The sequence below is a fragment of the Lissotriton vulgaris genome, chromosome 7 (assembly GCF_964263255.1).
Source record: "Lissotriton vulgaris chromosome 7, aLisVul1.2, whole genome shotgun sequence".
Classification (NCBI taxonomy): Eukaryota; Metazoa; Chordata; class Amphibia; order Caudata; family Salamandridae; genus Lissotriton; species Lissotriton vulgaris.
Window position 1 is genome coordinate 252,234,187 of NC_141695.1, and position 13,866 is coordinate 252,248,052.

General features: G+C 44.8%; 1 protein-coding gene across 4 annotated transcripts in view; it reads left to right on the forward strand.

Annotated features, from left to right (window-relative positions):
- Positions 1 to 13,866, forward strand: part of LOC147701317 (putative methyltransferase DDB_G0268948) — a 401,041-nt gene that overhangs the window by 12,152 nt on the left and 375,023 nt on the right. For all 4 annotated transcript variants that reach the window (XR_015297446.1, XR_015297447.1, XR_015297448.1 and 1 more), the window contains exon 2: positions 1,790 to 1,900. Coding sequence is in view for 1 of the 4 variants with exons in the window: in XM_086930038.1 (XP_086786164.1) it covers positions 1,790 to 1,900 (111 nt within the window). In the remaining 3 variants the exon portion in view is untranslated. The remainder of the gene's footprint in view (positions 1 to 1,789; positions 1,901 to 13,866) is intronic.

Below are 13,866 nucleotides of genomic sequence, written 5' to 3' on the forward strand. Positions count from 1 at the left end.
GTGCCATCCACGCTGAGCTGTAAAATAGCAAATACCTTTTACCACTCCAGGAACAGTATTACAGCTTTGGATTGGTAGAATATCATCAAAGCCAACCTGGAGTGGCTCTGCTTTGTGCAGACCCAAGGGACCACCCAGAACATTACAAAACAATACCATTTATGGCTTACATTTTGGAATAAATTATGCACTAAAGAAGCAGAGAACTCTGGATAGTTCCCAGGTGTAGGTGGAGAGCAACTCCTGTATAGAGTACCCTACAACACTAGAGACACTCTAAATCTACTCACCTCAAATTTCTGATTTTCTAGTAGGATTAGCACAATGCCATCAATGATGATACTAGAAAGAGACAAAGTATTTTGCAATTTTTACAGCAAAGTCTGCATATTTAGGGGCCTATTAGGATGGTGGGCGGACTTACATCTGGCTGCCACCCTAGCGGTGCTGGGAGCGCCCACCAGTGGTTCAGCGGTCCCGCACTGGCAATTCGGATGCCACCGCCACAGTGGTGGTGGCATCCCTCCATCCACATCATTGTGGAGGGCAGCAGAGACGTTTTAAGGCATAGGCAAAGTGGGCTCTGTCCAAGGACCCCAGCATTTCAGAGGACCCCTGATAGAACCAGCTCTGGTCATGCCCTGATGATCCTGAATACGTCTGAACAGATTTTTTTAAAATATGTTTTCCTTTCATTTCTTTTTAATGCGGGTGGTGTATTGTAGACATTTGGCAGGGAAATTTTTGACTTTCAATACTATGCAACATCAATTCAAAACAGGTTCTTTTCGATCAAAACAGGACCTCACATATGAGAAATGACAGGGGGTCTCTCTTACATCGGTGTATATGAGATTTAAATACATTTAGAATTTGGACAAGAGTGCCTGGACACTGTCAGTAACCTGGCCAAGGACGGCATGAAAGAAGTGAAATGGTATCATAAATTCAAAACAGTTGCAAACAGCGGACCCTGAACTCCTTAAGATGTCCCTGGAGGACAATTCTGGGGCTGCACACTGTGCATTTGCATGTTCATATATTTTTATGAGAAATGTTTGACGGCCTTAATCTTGTTGGACAATAAGTGTACATATCGTAAGCACATACCACTGTTTATTAAACATTCACCAGTAAAATATTAAAATTAATGTCGCTTAATTATGAGTTTAGGGTATGTAATAGACTTGTTGAGAAAGAAATCCTAATGGGGGAAATATTCTCTCAAACTTGTAAATATGATTTAAGATATGTAACTTTTACTTCTCTATTAAACAGAGGAAGGGTGTAATGATTTTGTACCATAAAAGATTAATTTAACTATTTTTATTGGTGAGTGGACTGGAATTTTCATACATATAACGATAATTGTTTGTGCACCTGTTATAACTATTATCTGTGACTTAGCATTCAATACCACTTTGCCCGTGCAAAACTCTATGTAACAAGCTAAAGTTTACATGAAAGATAATAAGCGATGCAACAGTACTAGCTACATTTAGACTAGATATGTAACTGGCATCATGTGCTCATTTTGTTTGCCAGAATAGCACAAATTCGGTATCAGTGTCATAGCATGAGACAGTGAATCTGCACTTTACAGCAGTATCATGAATATGAACAGAACGTCCTGAAGCCCTACACCAAGGAGTAACAGCTACATTTAGTACAAATCAGAACTACAGTAGCATCCAATATACACAGGGTTCTACCAGAAATTCACTCTTAAATTCACATAAAAGGCAAGAGCTACTGATTTTTTCAATGCTTGTTTTACTTTGCGCTGCAGATGGCTTGTCGGTTTTTTGAAACAAAGAAGCATGCAGCACTCTACCAGAAATATACGATCCATGAACCCGAAGAAGTAATCAGTCTGACCCTCTCTTACCTGGAGAAGAAGGTAAGAAAAACATTTAGAAACATTCATTAGGAGAAGTAATCAGCACCCGCTATTTGTTAGAACAAAGTCAAGTTGAGGAGCACAGTACCGTCTGCATATTGTATTTTGGAGCCTGCCATTTTTTGTGGAAAGGCCTCCACCATCTTTAGGTGGATCCTTGTTTTCAGCCTTTGTCAGTCATAATTTTTGCTGTGGTGACCCATCCGGCACGGATTTTTATTTTTACCCATCTGTCTGTATAACATGCAATGATGGCTTTTAATAAATGTAATTACCTGGAATTACCCAGGCTTTACGTTTTGACCAACGCCTTGATCTTGAGGCACTATCAAGAGTGGGTTGAAAGTCTATAAAACCAGCATACAGGGCCATGTCCTTTGCTTTCATGGTTGCTTATCTCAGGTGAGACAGCCATATGAGACCAAGGAGGGGGTGCTCAATAGAGTATCCAGAGTACTAGTGTGCAACCAGGGCTAGTTTCAGCCAGACAGCCAGTTTCTTAGAGGTCCTTAGAAACCTCAGGGGTCCCTTTCTGGACAAGGCTGTGTCTACACATTTCAAAGAAGTAATTTGATGCCTGTATTCTAGTATAAACAATTAGAGATGATCAAACAGTAGAAAGGGGTCTCCTACTTTGACAAGATTGAGAGCCAAATTGCCAATTGGAGAAATCATACATAGTCCTCTAACCAGCTAATTCCCAACTCAGTATGACAAATAAAGATGACGTATTTCTAGAATGTGCAAGTAACCTTTGTGAAAAGGCTTTTTCTGATGTATCCCCTTTAGGTAAGTGTGGGCCCAAAGTTCTGCTCCATATGTCACAACAGGGATACACTTAGTATTATACATTATTAAATCTCTCCGAGGTCTTCGCTTATAAGATGTTTTTACTCCATATCTTGATTCTTGTTTTCTTATCAATCTATGAATTTTAATTAACATGTGCTGGACATTTTAAGATATTTTTGTTTTTATAGTGGCTCCACACATATCAAATGTATGAAATGCCAAGCTTCTTGTGCCAAACTACCAAGGGTATGCCAATAATTCTTCATTGAAATAGTTTATCTTTATGGCCAGATTACTCAGAACTTCTAGGAGCTAATTTACAACTCATCGCATGATTATGAGCTTCTCCCATATGGCTAACACGTTGCCTTCTTATTCGAAGTCTCCAATGTTTTCCATAGGCCTTTCTAATCAATGAAAATCACCTTGACCTACTGAAATATGCTATCACAAAAATACAAAGGTTGAAGTGATGTTATAGTGAGGTATGGTGAAATTATCTTACCTAAAAAGCCCTAGAAATGTACTGGACAAAACTAACAGGTTAAAGCAATATTATAGCTATGTGATGAAATGTTTTAAGAACAAACTTGCAAAAACAAAAAAAAACACTGAAACCCACCAGCTATATTATATTGAGCTTACAATAACTTGTGACCCCACCACACGCTACTTATGACCTCACTCATGAAATGATCCCATCAATAAATTGTATAAATGCCCCTTAGATCATGAATCACCAGAGAACTGGGAGGCACATAAGGGACCTTTTAATATTAAAAGTGAAAAAACATTTGGAGCATGAGTTCCAAAGATAAAGTTACACATTTGTGTAAGTTTACTATTTTTTGGCATTCACAAACTACAAGTTTAATTTTTGTATTTTTGTATTTTTTATTAATTTTGCAACTGAGGAGACTCCACAACAGTGGTGGGGACTTTGCACAAAAAAATGTTTGGCCTGTCCTATTTTATATGCACAAAATTCTTCACTTTGAAAGCGGAGTTTCCGCAGTCGTAAACTTACTATTAGCAGAATTAAACACATAGGGCCAGATGTAGGTCGCCAATTACCGGTCGGTAACGGCCGATTTCGGCTGTTACCGACCGGTAATTGGTTTTTGAGATGTAGGGGCCATTATTTTACAGAATCGGTAAATTTACAGAACCGGTACATTTACCGATTCTGTAAAATACCAAATCGGTAATTTTACTGATTCGGTAAATCCCAGATGTAGGTAGCACTGTTTACAGTGCTACAGGCCTTCAGAATTCGGTATTTTATCACCCATTACAATTGGGTGGTAAAATACCGAATTCAGGTGTACATGCACAGATGGGGCATGTATGTGTGCCACATGGCACACAAGCCTGGAATTGGGGTGCTACAGGGTGTCAAAGTGACACCCCGTTCACCCTTGCAGGATTCGGTATTTACCGATTCGGTAAATACTGAATCGGTATTTCCTATTGATTCCTATGGGCTTCAAGGCCCTTAGGAATCAATAGGAAATATATATATATATAAAATTCTTTATTCGGCTTGTTCACAATGGAAAAACCATAAAAGAGCAGAAAATATCATACAATGCGAAAATACATATATTACATAAAATTTCATATAAAATTCATTTCACAGTAAAAAAGTTAATGAAGATGTGCAAGGAGCCGCTCAAATTAAGACTGACGAGGATTTTAAAGATTCTTTCTATGTTTCATGATACATTTTAGAAAACTACTAACAAAATAACAGACATTTTCCGTTTCCAGCATTTGCAATCTTAAGAGAGTGGGTCTGCATTGTCTCAGCCCCCACGTTCTTAATATCGGTAAAAGCCAGATCTTTCTGTGGGCTTGATGGTATTTACAAAGCAGGATCACATGCAAGTTAGACTGCGTTGACAGACCATCACATGGGCAGGGGGGGAGTATGGCACTCCAACAATTTTGTGACGGAAAGGTGACCATTCTAAAGAAGGTATTTAGCCTGAATCTTGTGATTAGCATTCTCTCGTAGGTTGATATTTGAAGTGCCAAATACGGGTGAATGTCAAAGGCTACTTGAATCATATTTGCATGGATAACTGCCGTTTTTGAGGAAATGGATGCAAGTCTTAGAGTTTCCAGGTGTCTTAATGCTTTCTGTTTAAGATCTTTTTTCGAGATGTCTGTTATTGACACCGGGTCCAAATAGTAGTTCTCAACGCCTAGATCGTTAAAAAAGTTTCTAACATAAAGAAGCCATTTTATTTTTGTGGAATTGTCCAAGTTCATTGAATCTGAAATGATGGCTTGTGTCAGGGCATTTTTGTCTGACTTCCAAATGCGGCGCCACAGCATCAGCGGTTCTATTTTAATTAGGTCCTCTATGTAAGGTATAGCTAATTCTAAATGCATTGCATAGGTAGAGGTGCCTTTGGGGGTGGCTAGTAAAAATCTTAAAAAGGCGTTTTCAGCTTTCTGGATGGGACTAATATCAGTGTAACCCCAGACTCCCGCGCCATATGTTGCGATTGCCTGGCATTTGGCGTTGTAAATCTTGAGAAGCTCTACTGGTGGTCTTTTGCCTAGTCTCTGAGAGAAAGTTGTTAAGGCGGCAATTGCCCTCCTGAATAAATGTGCCCTTGTGTTCACTGCTGGCTTCCAGCTAAGTTGGTCATCTATCATGACCCCCAAATAAGGGTACTGGGGGGTAGCTTCAAGCTTTTGATTGTTGAGCAGTATGGGATTTATTCTTTTTTGGCCTCTACCAACTGTCATTACGAACGTTTTTTTCACGTTCACCTTTAAGTCAAGATTGCCCATGAATGAAGTGTACCTGGTTACTGCTTTCTGAAGTTCTCGGGGGGTTCGTGCGAGGATAACAGCGTCGTCCGCGTAGAGCAGGGCTGGGATCAGGCGGCGGTTTATGCGTGGGAGGTCCTGGGCCCCCCTCAACATCTCCTCCTCCAAGCCGTTGGTGTAGAGTGAGAAGAGGAAGGGGGCCAGGACGCATCCCTGCCTGACCCCACGCCCTACGCTAAACGGCGACGTCAGCTCTCCGTTTACGCCAAAACGCACTCTAGCTGTTGCCCCGGTATAGAGCTCTCTTAAAAGGTCTAAAAGGGGTAGATCTACTCCCAGTTGAGCTAGGACCTTCCACAGCTTTGCGTGCGAAACGCAGTGAAAAGCTGCGGATAGGTCGACAAAGACCATATATATCTTAGTGGGGGTAGCCTGGGTGTATTTGCCCAATATTAAGGTGAGATTAAGGGCCTGCTCTAGTGTGCCAAAGCCCTCGCGGAAGCCGAATTGAATATCGGAGATTATGCCCCGGTCCTCACTCCACTGCTGGAGACGCTCTAGAATCACTCTCCCCACTACTTTCCCGAGCGAATCCAGCAGTGATATGGGCCGGTAGCATTTTGCGTCTTGACGGTCCCCCTTTTTGAAGATGGGGACCATTATTGATTTAGTCCAGGAGGTTAGGATTCCCTCATTCGCTGCCGCTGTGCAGACTCTAGTTAGGATGGGGGCCCAGAGGTCTAGGTTGTTTTTAAAGAAGTCCACTGGGACCCCATCCGGTCCTGGTGCCTTGCCTGATTTACTACTCTGGAGTGCGTCCATGAGGTCTGGAATATCAAAAGGAACCAAAATGGGATAATGGGGCTTTGGAGGCGGAGGTTCTGTTGGTGAGGTGTTTTTAAAAATCTCTTCGAAGTGGGAGACCCATGTATTTTCGTCAATGGCGACTTCTATTTTTGGGGTGCCCTTATCAGTAAGATAAGGGGTTCTGACTGTACGCCAGAAAAGCTCGCTGTTTTTTGAGACTGCACCTTTATGAAGATCATCCCATAGTTTTTGCTTGAGTTGGGCAGTTCTCAGCTTTCTTTCCCCTGTGTATTGGCGCCTTAAAAGTTGGATCTGGGCTGCATCTCGCGGTTTGTTTTGAAGTGCAGATTTTAATTTTGTTAGAGCAGCAGTGCAATTATGGTTAAACCATTTTGGTTTTGTGGAGCGGTTTGGGTTAGGTTTTGAGGTAAGTAGGTCCTTTATAGAATCTAAAATTAAATTAAAGTTTATCAGGACTTCCTTGTGACTTGATGCAAGGTCCAGGCATTTCACAATATTTGGGTAGGTCCGAGTTATTAGTTTTTTCAGTATGTCAGATGGATTAATTTTTGCCCACTTGATTGTGAAGCCATTGTGTTTACCAACCTGGATCTTGTTCTGTGTGAGGGTGGTCGCCATCTCCAATTTATGAGAGGAGTTGGATGGCATAGATATCTTTATTGTTAAGGCGGAGTGATCGCTGAGGGGAGTGACAATGACCCTAAAATCTTTAACTTTATTCATGAGACTTGGTGAAAGGAGTATGAAGTCTACTGTGGTTTGATGACCTCTGCCCACGTAGGTCGGAGTAAATTTGTTTGGGTCTGCATCCAGATGGTTTACGATGTGGAGATCCAAGTCCGATAGGACGGTGTTAATGACATTTCCTAGTTTATTGTGGGCAAAATGCGCTATTGGGACGTTAAATTCGTCCACTATCCCGCAGCACAGTAGGTTGGAGGCTGTGCAGGGGTGGAGATTGAAGTCTCCCCCCCAGATTAGGTGGGTTGCCTTATTTGCGGATCTCCGGTGGTGAATCTGTTTTAGTTTATCACATAGGGTGGTAAGAAGAATTATGAAGTTTTCTTCCGATAAGTTATTATAACTATTGGTCAGAATGATTATTTCTTTATTTGCAAGGGTTAGTGAAAGGATTTGGTGGTTAGCGTCCTGGGAAAGTATGGCCACTTTGTTAAGTGGTAGGGTATTTGAGATGTAAATTGTTAGCCCGCCTTTTGGTCTGCCCATTGGGCTGGTTAGTGCTGGGACAGAATAGGTTTTGTAGCCTTGTAGGTGTAGTTCTTCTACAGACCATGTCGCCTGGAGACAAATTACTTGATATGAATTTAGGAACTCTTGCGCGGAACCGTCCTCGATTTTATTTTGGAGGCCTGCGGTGTTCCAAGAGAATACTGTGATTAATGAGGAGTCATCATTACGTTCTTCTATTGGGATTATGGGTTCCTTATTTCTGGGAACTGGAGAGGTTATGAGAAGCTGTGGAGAGGGAGATACATGAAGCTCATTTGAGGAGATTTCTGTTAATGGTCAGTCGACCATTTCTAGGCCACTGTACCTATTGTGTAGCGGGATGTTATGCCATGGGTCCCACCGAGATTGGTCTCTGTGAGGGGGCCATTGAGTGTAGGGCCTTCTGTCGTCCCATCGTCCACCCTGGTGGCGTTGTCTTACTGTGTGCCAGGAATAATCTGGCTCATACAAGTTAGGGGGACCGTGGTATCTGGGAATTGATAAGTCGTCCTGCCTGGGGAATGGAGCAGACCAGGGAGGCTCCTGCTCCTGTATAAAGCCGTCCGCCTGCCTAAAAGGATAGAAGAAGGAGAGTGGCTTGATCTTGATTCCTCCATTTGGGGTGATATCTTCCCATGCGTAGACATAGTCTGCTATTCGTGGGTCCTCAAATGTGATTGTTATGCAATCCCCGGGGATGGTTTTTCTAGTGCTGCCCACCCACGGTACCCTGGCAACAGATCTAATTCTTCCGCGCCAGGAAGATGGAATCGGGCGGTTGATCTGGAGCCAATGCTGGGCCTTGTTTTTTAAGGCCCAGCCCGGTTCTGGGGTAAGATCTGTTAATTCAGGTACTCCAGCCATAACCACCACATACGGCGAGGCCTCAGGAGGGAAATCTGCTGTGAGTCTTGGGGGGCCAGGATTCCTCGCAGCATTTCTCTTGGGCCTGTCCGAAGGGGTTTTTGGTGGTGGGGGTGGAGGGAGGGAAGTTTTTGTTGTTGGTTTGTTTACATTCTTGCCAGGAGTTTTATTAGCGGAGCTACTAGGTGCTGCCGGGGTGGCGGCAATTGTGGGTGCTACACCTGGGGAGGTTAGAGTGATTATCTGTAGTGAGTTATTGGTGGTGGACGAGGCTGTTGCAGTATTTGCTATTTTGGTTGGATTTGACGTGTTTTTGTTAACGGGGACGTTTGGTGTAATTATCCGGAGAGTCTTTTGTTGTGGATTGGGCAAAGATGGATTAGCACTAGCTGTATTAGTAGTGGTTGGTATTTTAATGTTATTTCCTCCTGTTTTTTGTGGGCATAATGGGAGAGTTAGCTGTTGGATTTTTAGAAGTTTGGAGATTTGTGACTCTATAGTTAATAATCGGTGTTCTAAGGGTTGTAATGCCTGTTTAACTATACTAGCTATGCTGGAGAGGGTTAGTTCCTGAGCCTCCGTAACCTTCAAGTCCACTTGGGCTTGTTTGCTGGAGTGAAGGTCCAAGGCTTTCGGAGGGGCTGGTTCCTTCTCTGTCTGATGGACTGACGCTAGAATCTCTATTTGTACCAACCTATCATCATGGTTTTGTGGGGTGCTAGGTGGTAGCGCCAGACTTTCTGGTGTAGTGGGATTTCTGGGCTCCCTTTTCTTGCTAATTGCTCCCTCCCTCCTACCCCTTTCTATTCTTTTGTCTGTGGAGGAGATTTGTGAAGGTGTTGTCGGAAGCAGTTCTGGGGTTTTTTCTAAGTCAGAGCTGAGCTGAGAGTCCGCAAGCTGGGATACTGACAGATCTACTGTGTTTGGCAAGCTGCGTCTCTCACGTGTTGGCACTATCTCAGCATTTGGGGCTCCCAGTGCAGGGGATCTGGCTTCCGCCAGGATACCTAATGAGGATCTTTTGGCGAATGCCAGATCTAAGGAAACCCTTTCTTCCATCATTGAAATGCTTTGATCTATGAATGTGTTGGCCTTCGTTAGAAAGTCGTCCATAGGGCCAAGCAATTTACCCACGGAGCTGGGGGCTTTGGTTTTGGTTTTAGATCCCCTCGTAAGAACCATTATTGTCCTTGTTGGATTCGTTGGGTGAAAGAATGGGGGAAGTCCGGATAAAGATGTCAGAGAGGTGGCCCAGTCCAGTCTCTACCAGCCTCTAACGGCCTTAAACGGCCCGGTCTTTGCCCGGTCTTCGCCCCGGGCTGCGACCAGCGCGCGACCCGCGGCGCGTTAGAGGCTGGCTAGTTATAGAGGAGGAAATAAGGGCGTGGCCGCCGGGGGGAGAGGCGCCTGCTGCAAAGAGCGGTGGTTTCTGGGCCTCGCAGTCCCCCGGTAGGCTTTTCCAGGGCACAGCCTATGCACTACAACCTGGGCGGGTCGCGCTGAGAGCGAGGTGGATTACCGCCGATTGCAGTAACGCTCCCACCAGCCGACCTCAGCCACAGGGAATGCGGTGAGATGCGTGAACAAGGGAGCAGTTCCTCGAGCCAAAAACGAAGAGCAGGTCAGTGAGCGGCACCCGCGCAGCGGGTGTCGCGAAAGGTTTTGTAGGAGCAGGTCAGATCAATGGGCGTGGCCGCCGGGGGAAGAGGCGCCTGCTGCAAAGAGCGGTGGTTTCTGGGCCTCGCAGTCCCCCGGTAGGCTTTTCCAGGGCACAGCCTATGCACTACAACCTGGGCGGGTCGCGCTGAGAGCGAGGTGGATTACCGCCGATTGCAGTAACGCTCCCACCAGCCGACCTCAGCCACAGGGAATGCGGTGAGATGCGTGAACAAGGGAGCAGTTCCTCGAGCCAAAAACGAAGAGCAGGTCAGCGAGAGGCACCCGCGCAGCGGGTGTCGCGAAAGGTTTTGTAGGAGCAGGTCAGATCAATGGGCGTGGCCGCCGGGGGAAGAGGCGCCTGCTGCAAAGAGCGGTGGTTTCTGGGCCTCGCAGTCCCCCGGTAGGCTTTTCCAGGGCACAGCCTATGCACTACAACCTGGGCGGGTCGCGCTGAGAGCGAGGTGGATTTCCGCCGATTGCAGTATCGCTCCCACCAGCCGACCTCAGCCACAGGGAATGCGGTGAGATGCGCGAACAAGGGAGCAGTTCCTCGAGCCAAAAACGAAGAGCAGGTCAGTGAGCGGCACCCGCACAGCGGGTGTCGCAAAAGGTTTTGTAGGAGCAGGTCAGATCAATGGGCGTGGCCGCCGGGGGAAGAGGCGCCTGCTGCAAAGAGCGGTGGTTTCTGGGCCTCGCAGTCCCCCGGTAGGCTTTTCCAGGGCACAGCCTATGCACTACAACCTGGGCGGGTCGCGCTGAGAGCGAGGTGGATTACCGCCGATTGCAGTAACGCTCCCACCAGCCGACCTCAGCCACAGGGAATGCGGTGAGATGCGTGAACAAGGGAGCAGTTCCTCGAGCCAAAAACGAAGAGCAGGTCAGTGATCGGCACCCGCGCAGCGGGTGTCGCGAAAGGTTTTGTAGGAGCAGGTCAGATCAATGGGCGTGGCCGCCGGGGGAAGAGGCGCCTGCTGCAAAGAGCGGTGGTTTCTGGGCCTCGCAGTCCCCCGGTAGGCTTTTCCAGGGCACAGCCTATGCACTACAACCTGGGCGGGTCGCGCTGAGAGCGATGTGGATTACCGCCGATTGCAGTAACGCTCCCACCAGCCGACCTCAGCCACAGGGAATGCGGTGAGATGCGTGAACAAGGGAGCAGTTCCTCGAGCCAAAAACGAAGAGCAGGTCAGTGAGCGGCCAATAGGAAATACCGAATCATACGATTCGGTAATTCTAAAATAAGAATTACATACATCTGCCCCCTTCCTATTTCCCTACTCTTAAATACCGAATCGGTATGATTGGTTATCCAACAAGGGTCTAAAGAGTACTGGAAGATTATATTAAACATATGGATGCCAACATTCTAACTACCATTCTTTTTTATTGGATTTTTGATACACCTACCAGGGTGCCACTGTGTGAGAAGGTTGATTCTGAAGAAAGCTCAAAGCTTGAATTTGAGGGTAATCAATGGAACACAAACGTCAGTTCTAAGGCTCAAAATATTACCCTTACCCTTTTACTCCTACCCCTTAAGGACCATAATAAATGTATTTAACCATTATAAGGTATTTTTAACAGATATCAGCTAAAACACCCACAAGTGTTCATAGGGTCCCACTCATTTGCCAGACTTACTGGCCTGGCTTTGATTCTCATGACCTTGCCTCTTCTCCCAGTTTAGGAGCACGCACTGATGGATTCCCACCAATATGAGGAGTGGGTCTATTGTGAGGCATTTGATATCTAGGTGGGCGAGGGCTATGGTCCATCCTTCAAATTTAATCATTTCGAGCCTACCATGAGACCAGCTAATTCTATCTACCATGGGCCTTATTTGTTTTTGTTTCCTGGTCCAACGTAGCGTGTCTCATTTTCAGAATACAATCATTTGTAACAGCATGTGAGTTTTATCATTTCTCTAAATATTATGCATGTGCCTCCATGGCAGTATCGTATGGAATGTTAGTATAAAGGCTTCCAAATCTAGTGTGGCAAATGTTTGATGAGAACACTTGAATGCAATCAATCCATCAATCATGTTGGTACTACCCTTTTTGACATTCTCAATGGAATTTGTTTTTCTGACTGTTTGAATTTGACTCGAAGGCTGGTTCTATCTTTTTCATCCTCTTCTTCTTCTTCGTTCTCATTTGTATCTGGATTGAAATCACTGTTGGAGAAGATACTGTCATAACTATAATCATAGCAACTTTCAGAAAAGTTATTGAATATTTTCCAGCTTTAGATATTTTGAAAAGTCACATGTGTTTTCTGAGTGAGAATACAATTCTGTTTGTTTGTTTTTATAATTTATTGATTTTCTTAATAACACAATCTTCTTCATCAACGTTGCACATCATAGCACATCTATGCTTGCTAGTCAAGGACGAGAGCAAATGTATAACATTACAAGGAGATACGGTATATGATGCACATTGCCCATTGAGTTTAGCATTTACATTTTGTTATCATGTGGATTCCACAAGGTTTGTGGCATTTCCATACCTGCAGTATATTGCCATTGTGATAATGACCTGCTCCTCCATCCCCCACACCCACAACTAATTAACAAACCGCATATATCCCACCCCCTCCCTCCCCCCACAGACTCAGTTCTTCCTTCACAAACTTTAATGTCAGTCAGCAAATTGGTATATCTCGATTGCAATTCTTAACATAAATCCAGCCAATATTTCCTATACTATCTTACAGTAAAACGACATCCTGATCCCTTCTTCTGACACATCCGAACTGTTGTGCTAAATAAAGTTTAATACCCTTCCTATAAAGCCTGTATATCTGTGGCTATGAATTCTGCAAGCAACATATTCCAGTTCAATGATATAAGTTTCTAACGAAGTCCCTTATGTTCCTCTCATTTCAACTCCATACCTCCTGCATTGCCTCACCGAACCACCTCATTGGACCATTCTAGCACAGAGGGTGCTTTTGCGGCTTTCCTTCTCATTGTAACGGTGCGTTTAGGTTAATGCCAGATTTGCTAATCTATTTTTGGGGCCGCCTTTCTCGCATCTAGGATTGCGTCCTAATATACCGTATTCTAGTTGCCCCCCCCTCCCAACCCCCCCCAGGCTACAGTGTGTAATATTTGGTGCACTGTTGTCCAGTAGTTAGTCAATCGTGGGCAGTCCCATAACATATGTAACAAATGTGCATTTGAAGTGTGACAATGAGGACACACATCTGTTGTATCTGGAAACATTCAGCTTAGTTTACTAGGGGTTAAATAAGCACGGTGTGCTTTCATGAGCTGAATGAATTTGAATTTGGGGTTTCTCTATACCTTCCTTGGATATTCTAATATGGTTCCCCATTCCTTGTCCGTCATCTCCTGGTCTAGGTCCCTATTTCATTTAGCCCGAAGTCTCTGCAATGAGACTGCAGCGTGCTTTCGGATCCCCCGCTATAGCCAACTGGTTAGGTGACTGCCATTTCCCATCAGATACTGCATGTATACTAATTGATGTGTAGGGAGCTAAGCCTCCCCTGGTGCCCACCTTGCCCTGACATATCCAGTAATGTCCCCAAATAACTTTCCCACTGTACTCACCCCTGCGTCTACCCAGGTAGATATACGTTGTAGTGTTACAATCCCCAGTGGCACAGGAAGTCATAGTAATGGAATGTTAGGGGCATATGGGCCTTTGCATAACGTAGCGCCCTTTTCCAGTACATTAATGCAGTCCTTAGTAATGGTGGTGCAGTCTGTGGTAGTCTGCTGTTTGCCACCAGTTGTGTGTGGAGTGCTCCCTTTCCCGTTCACGCTTTGTCATACCAATTTCGTG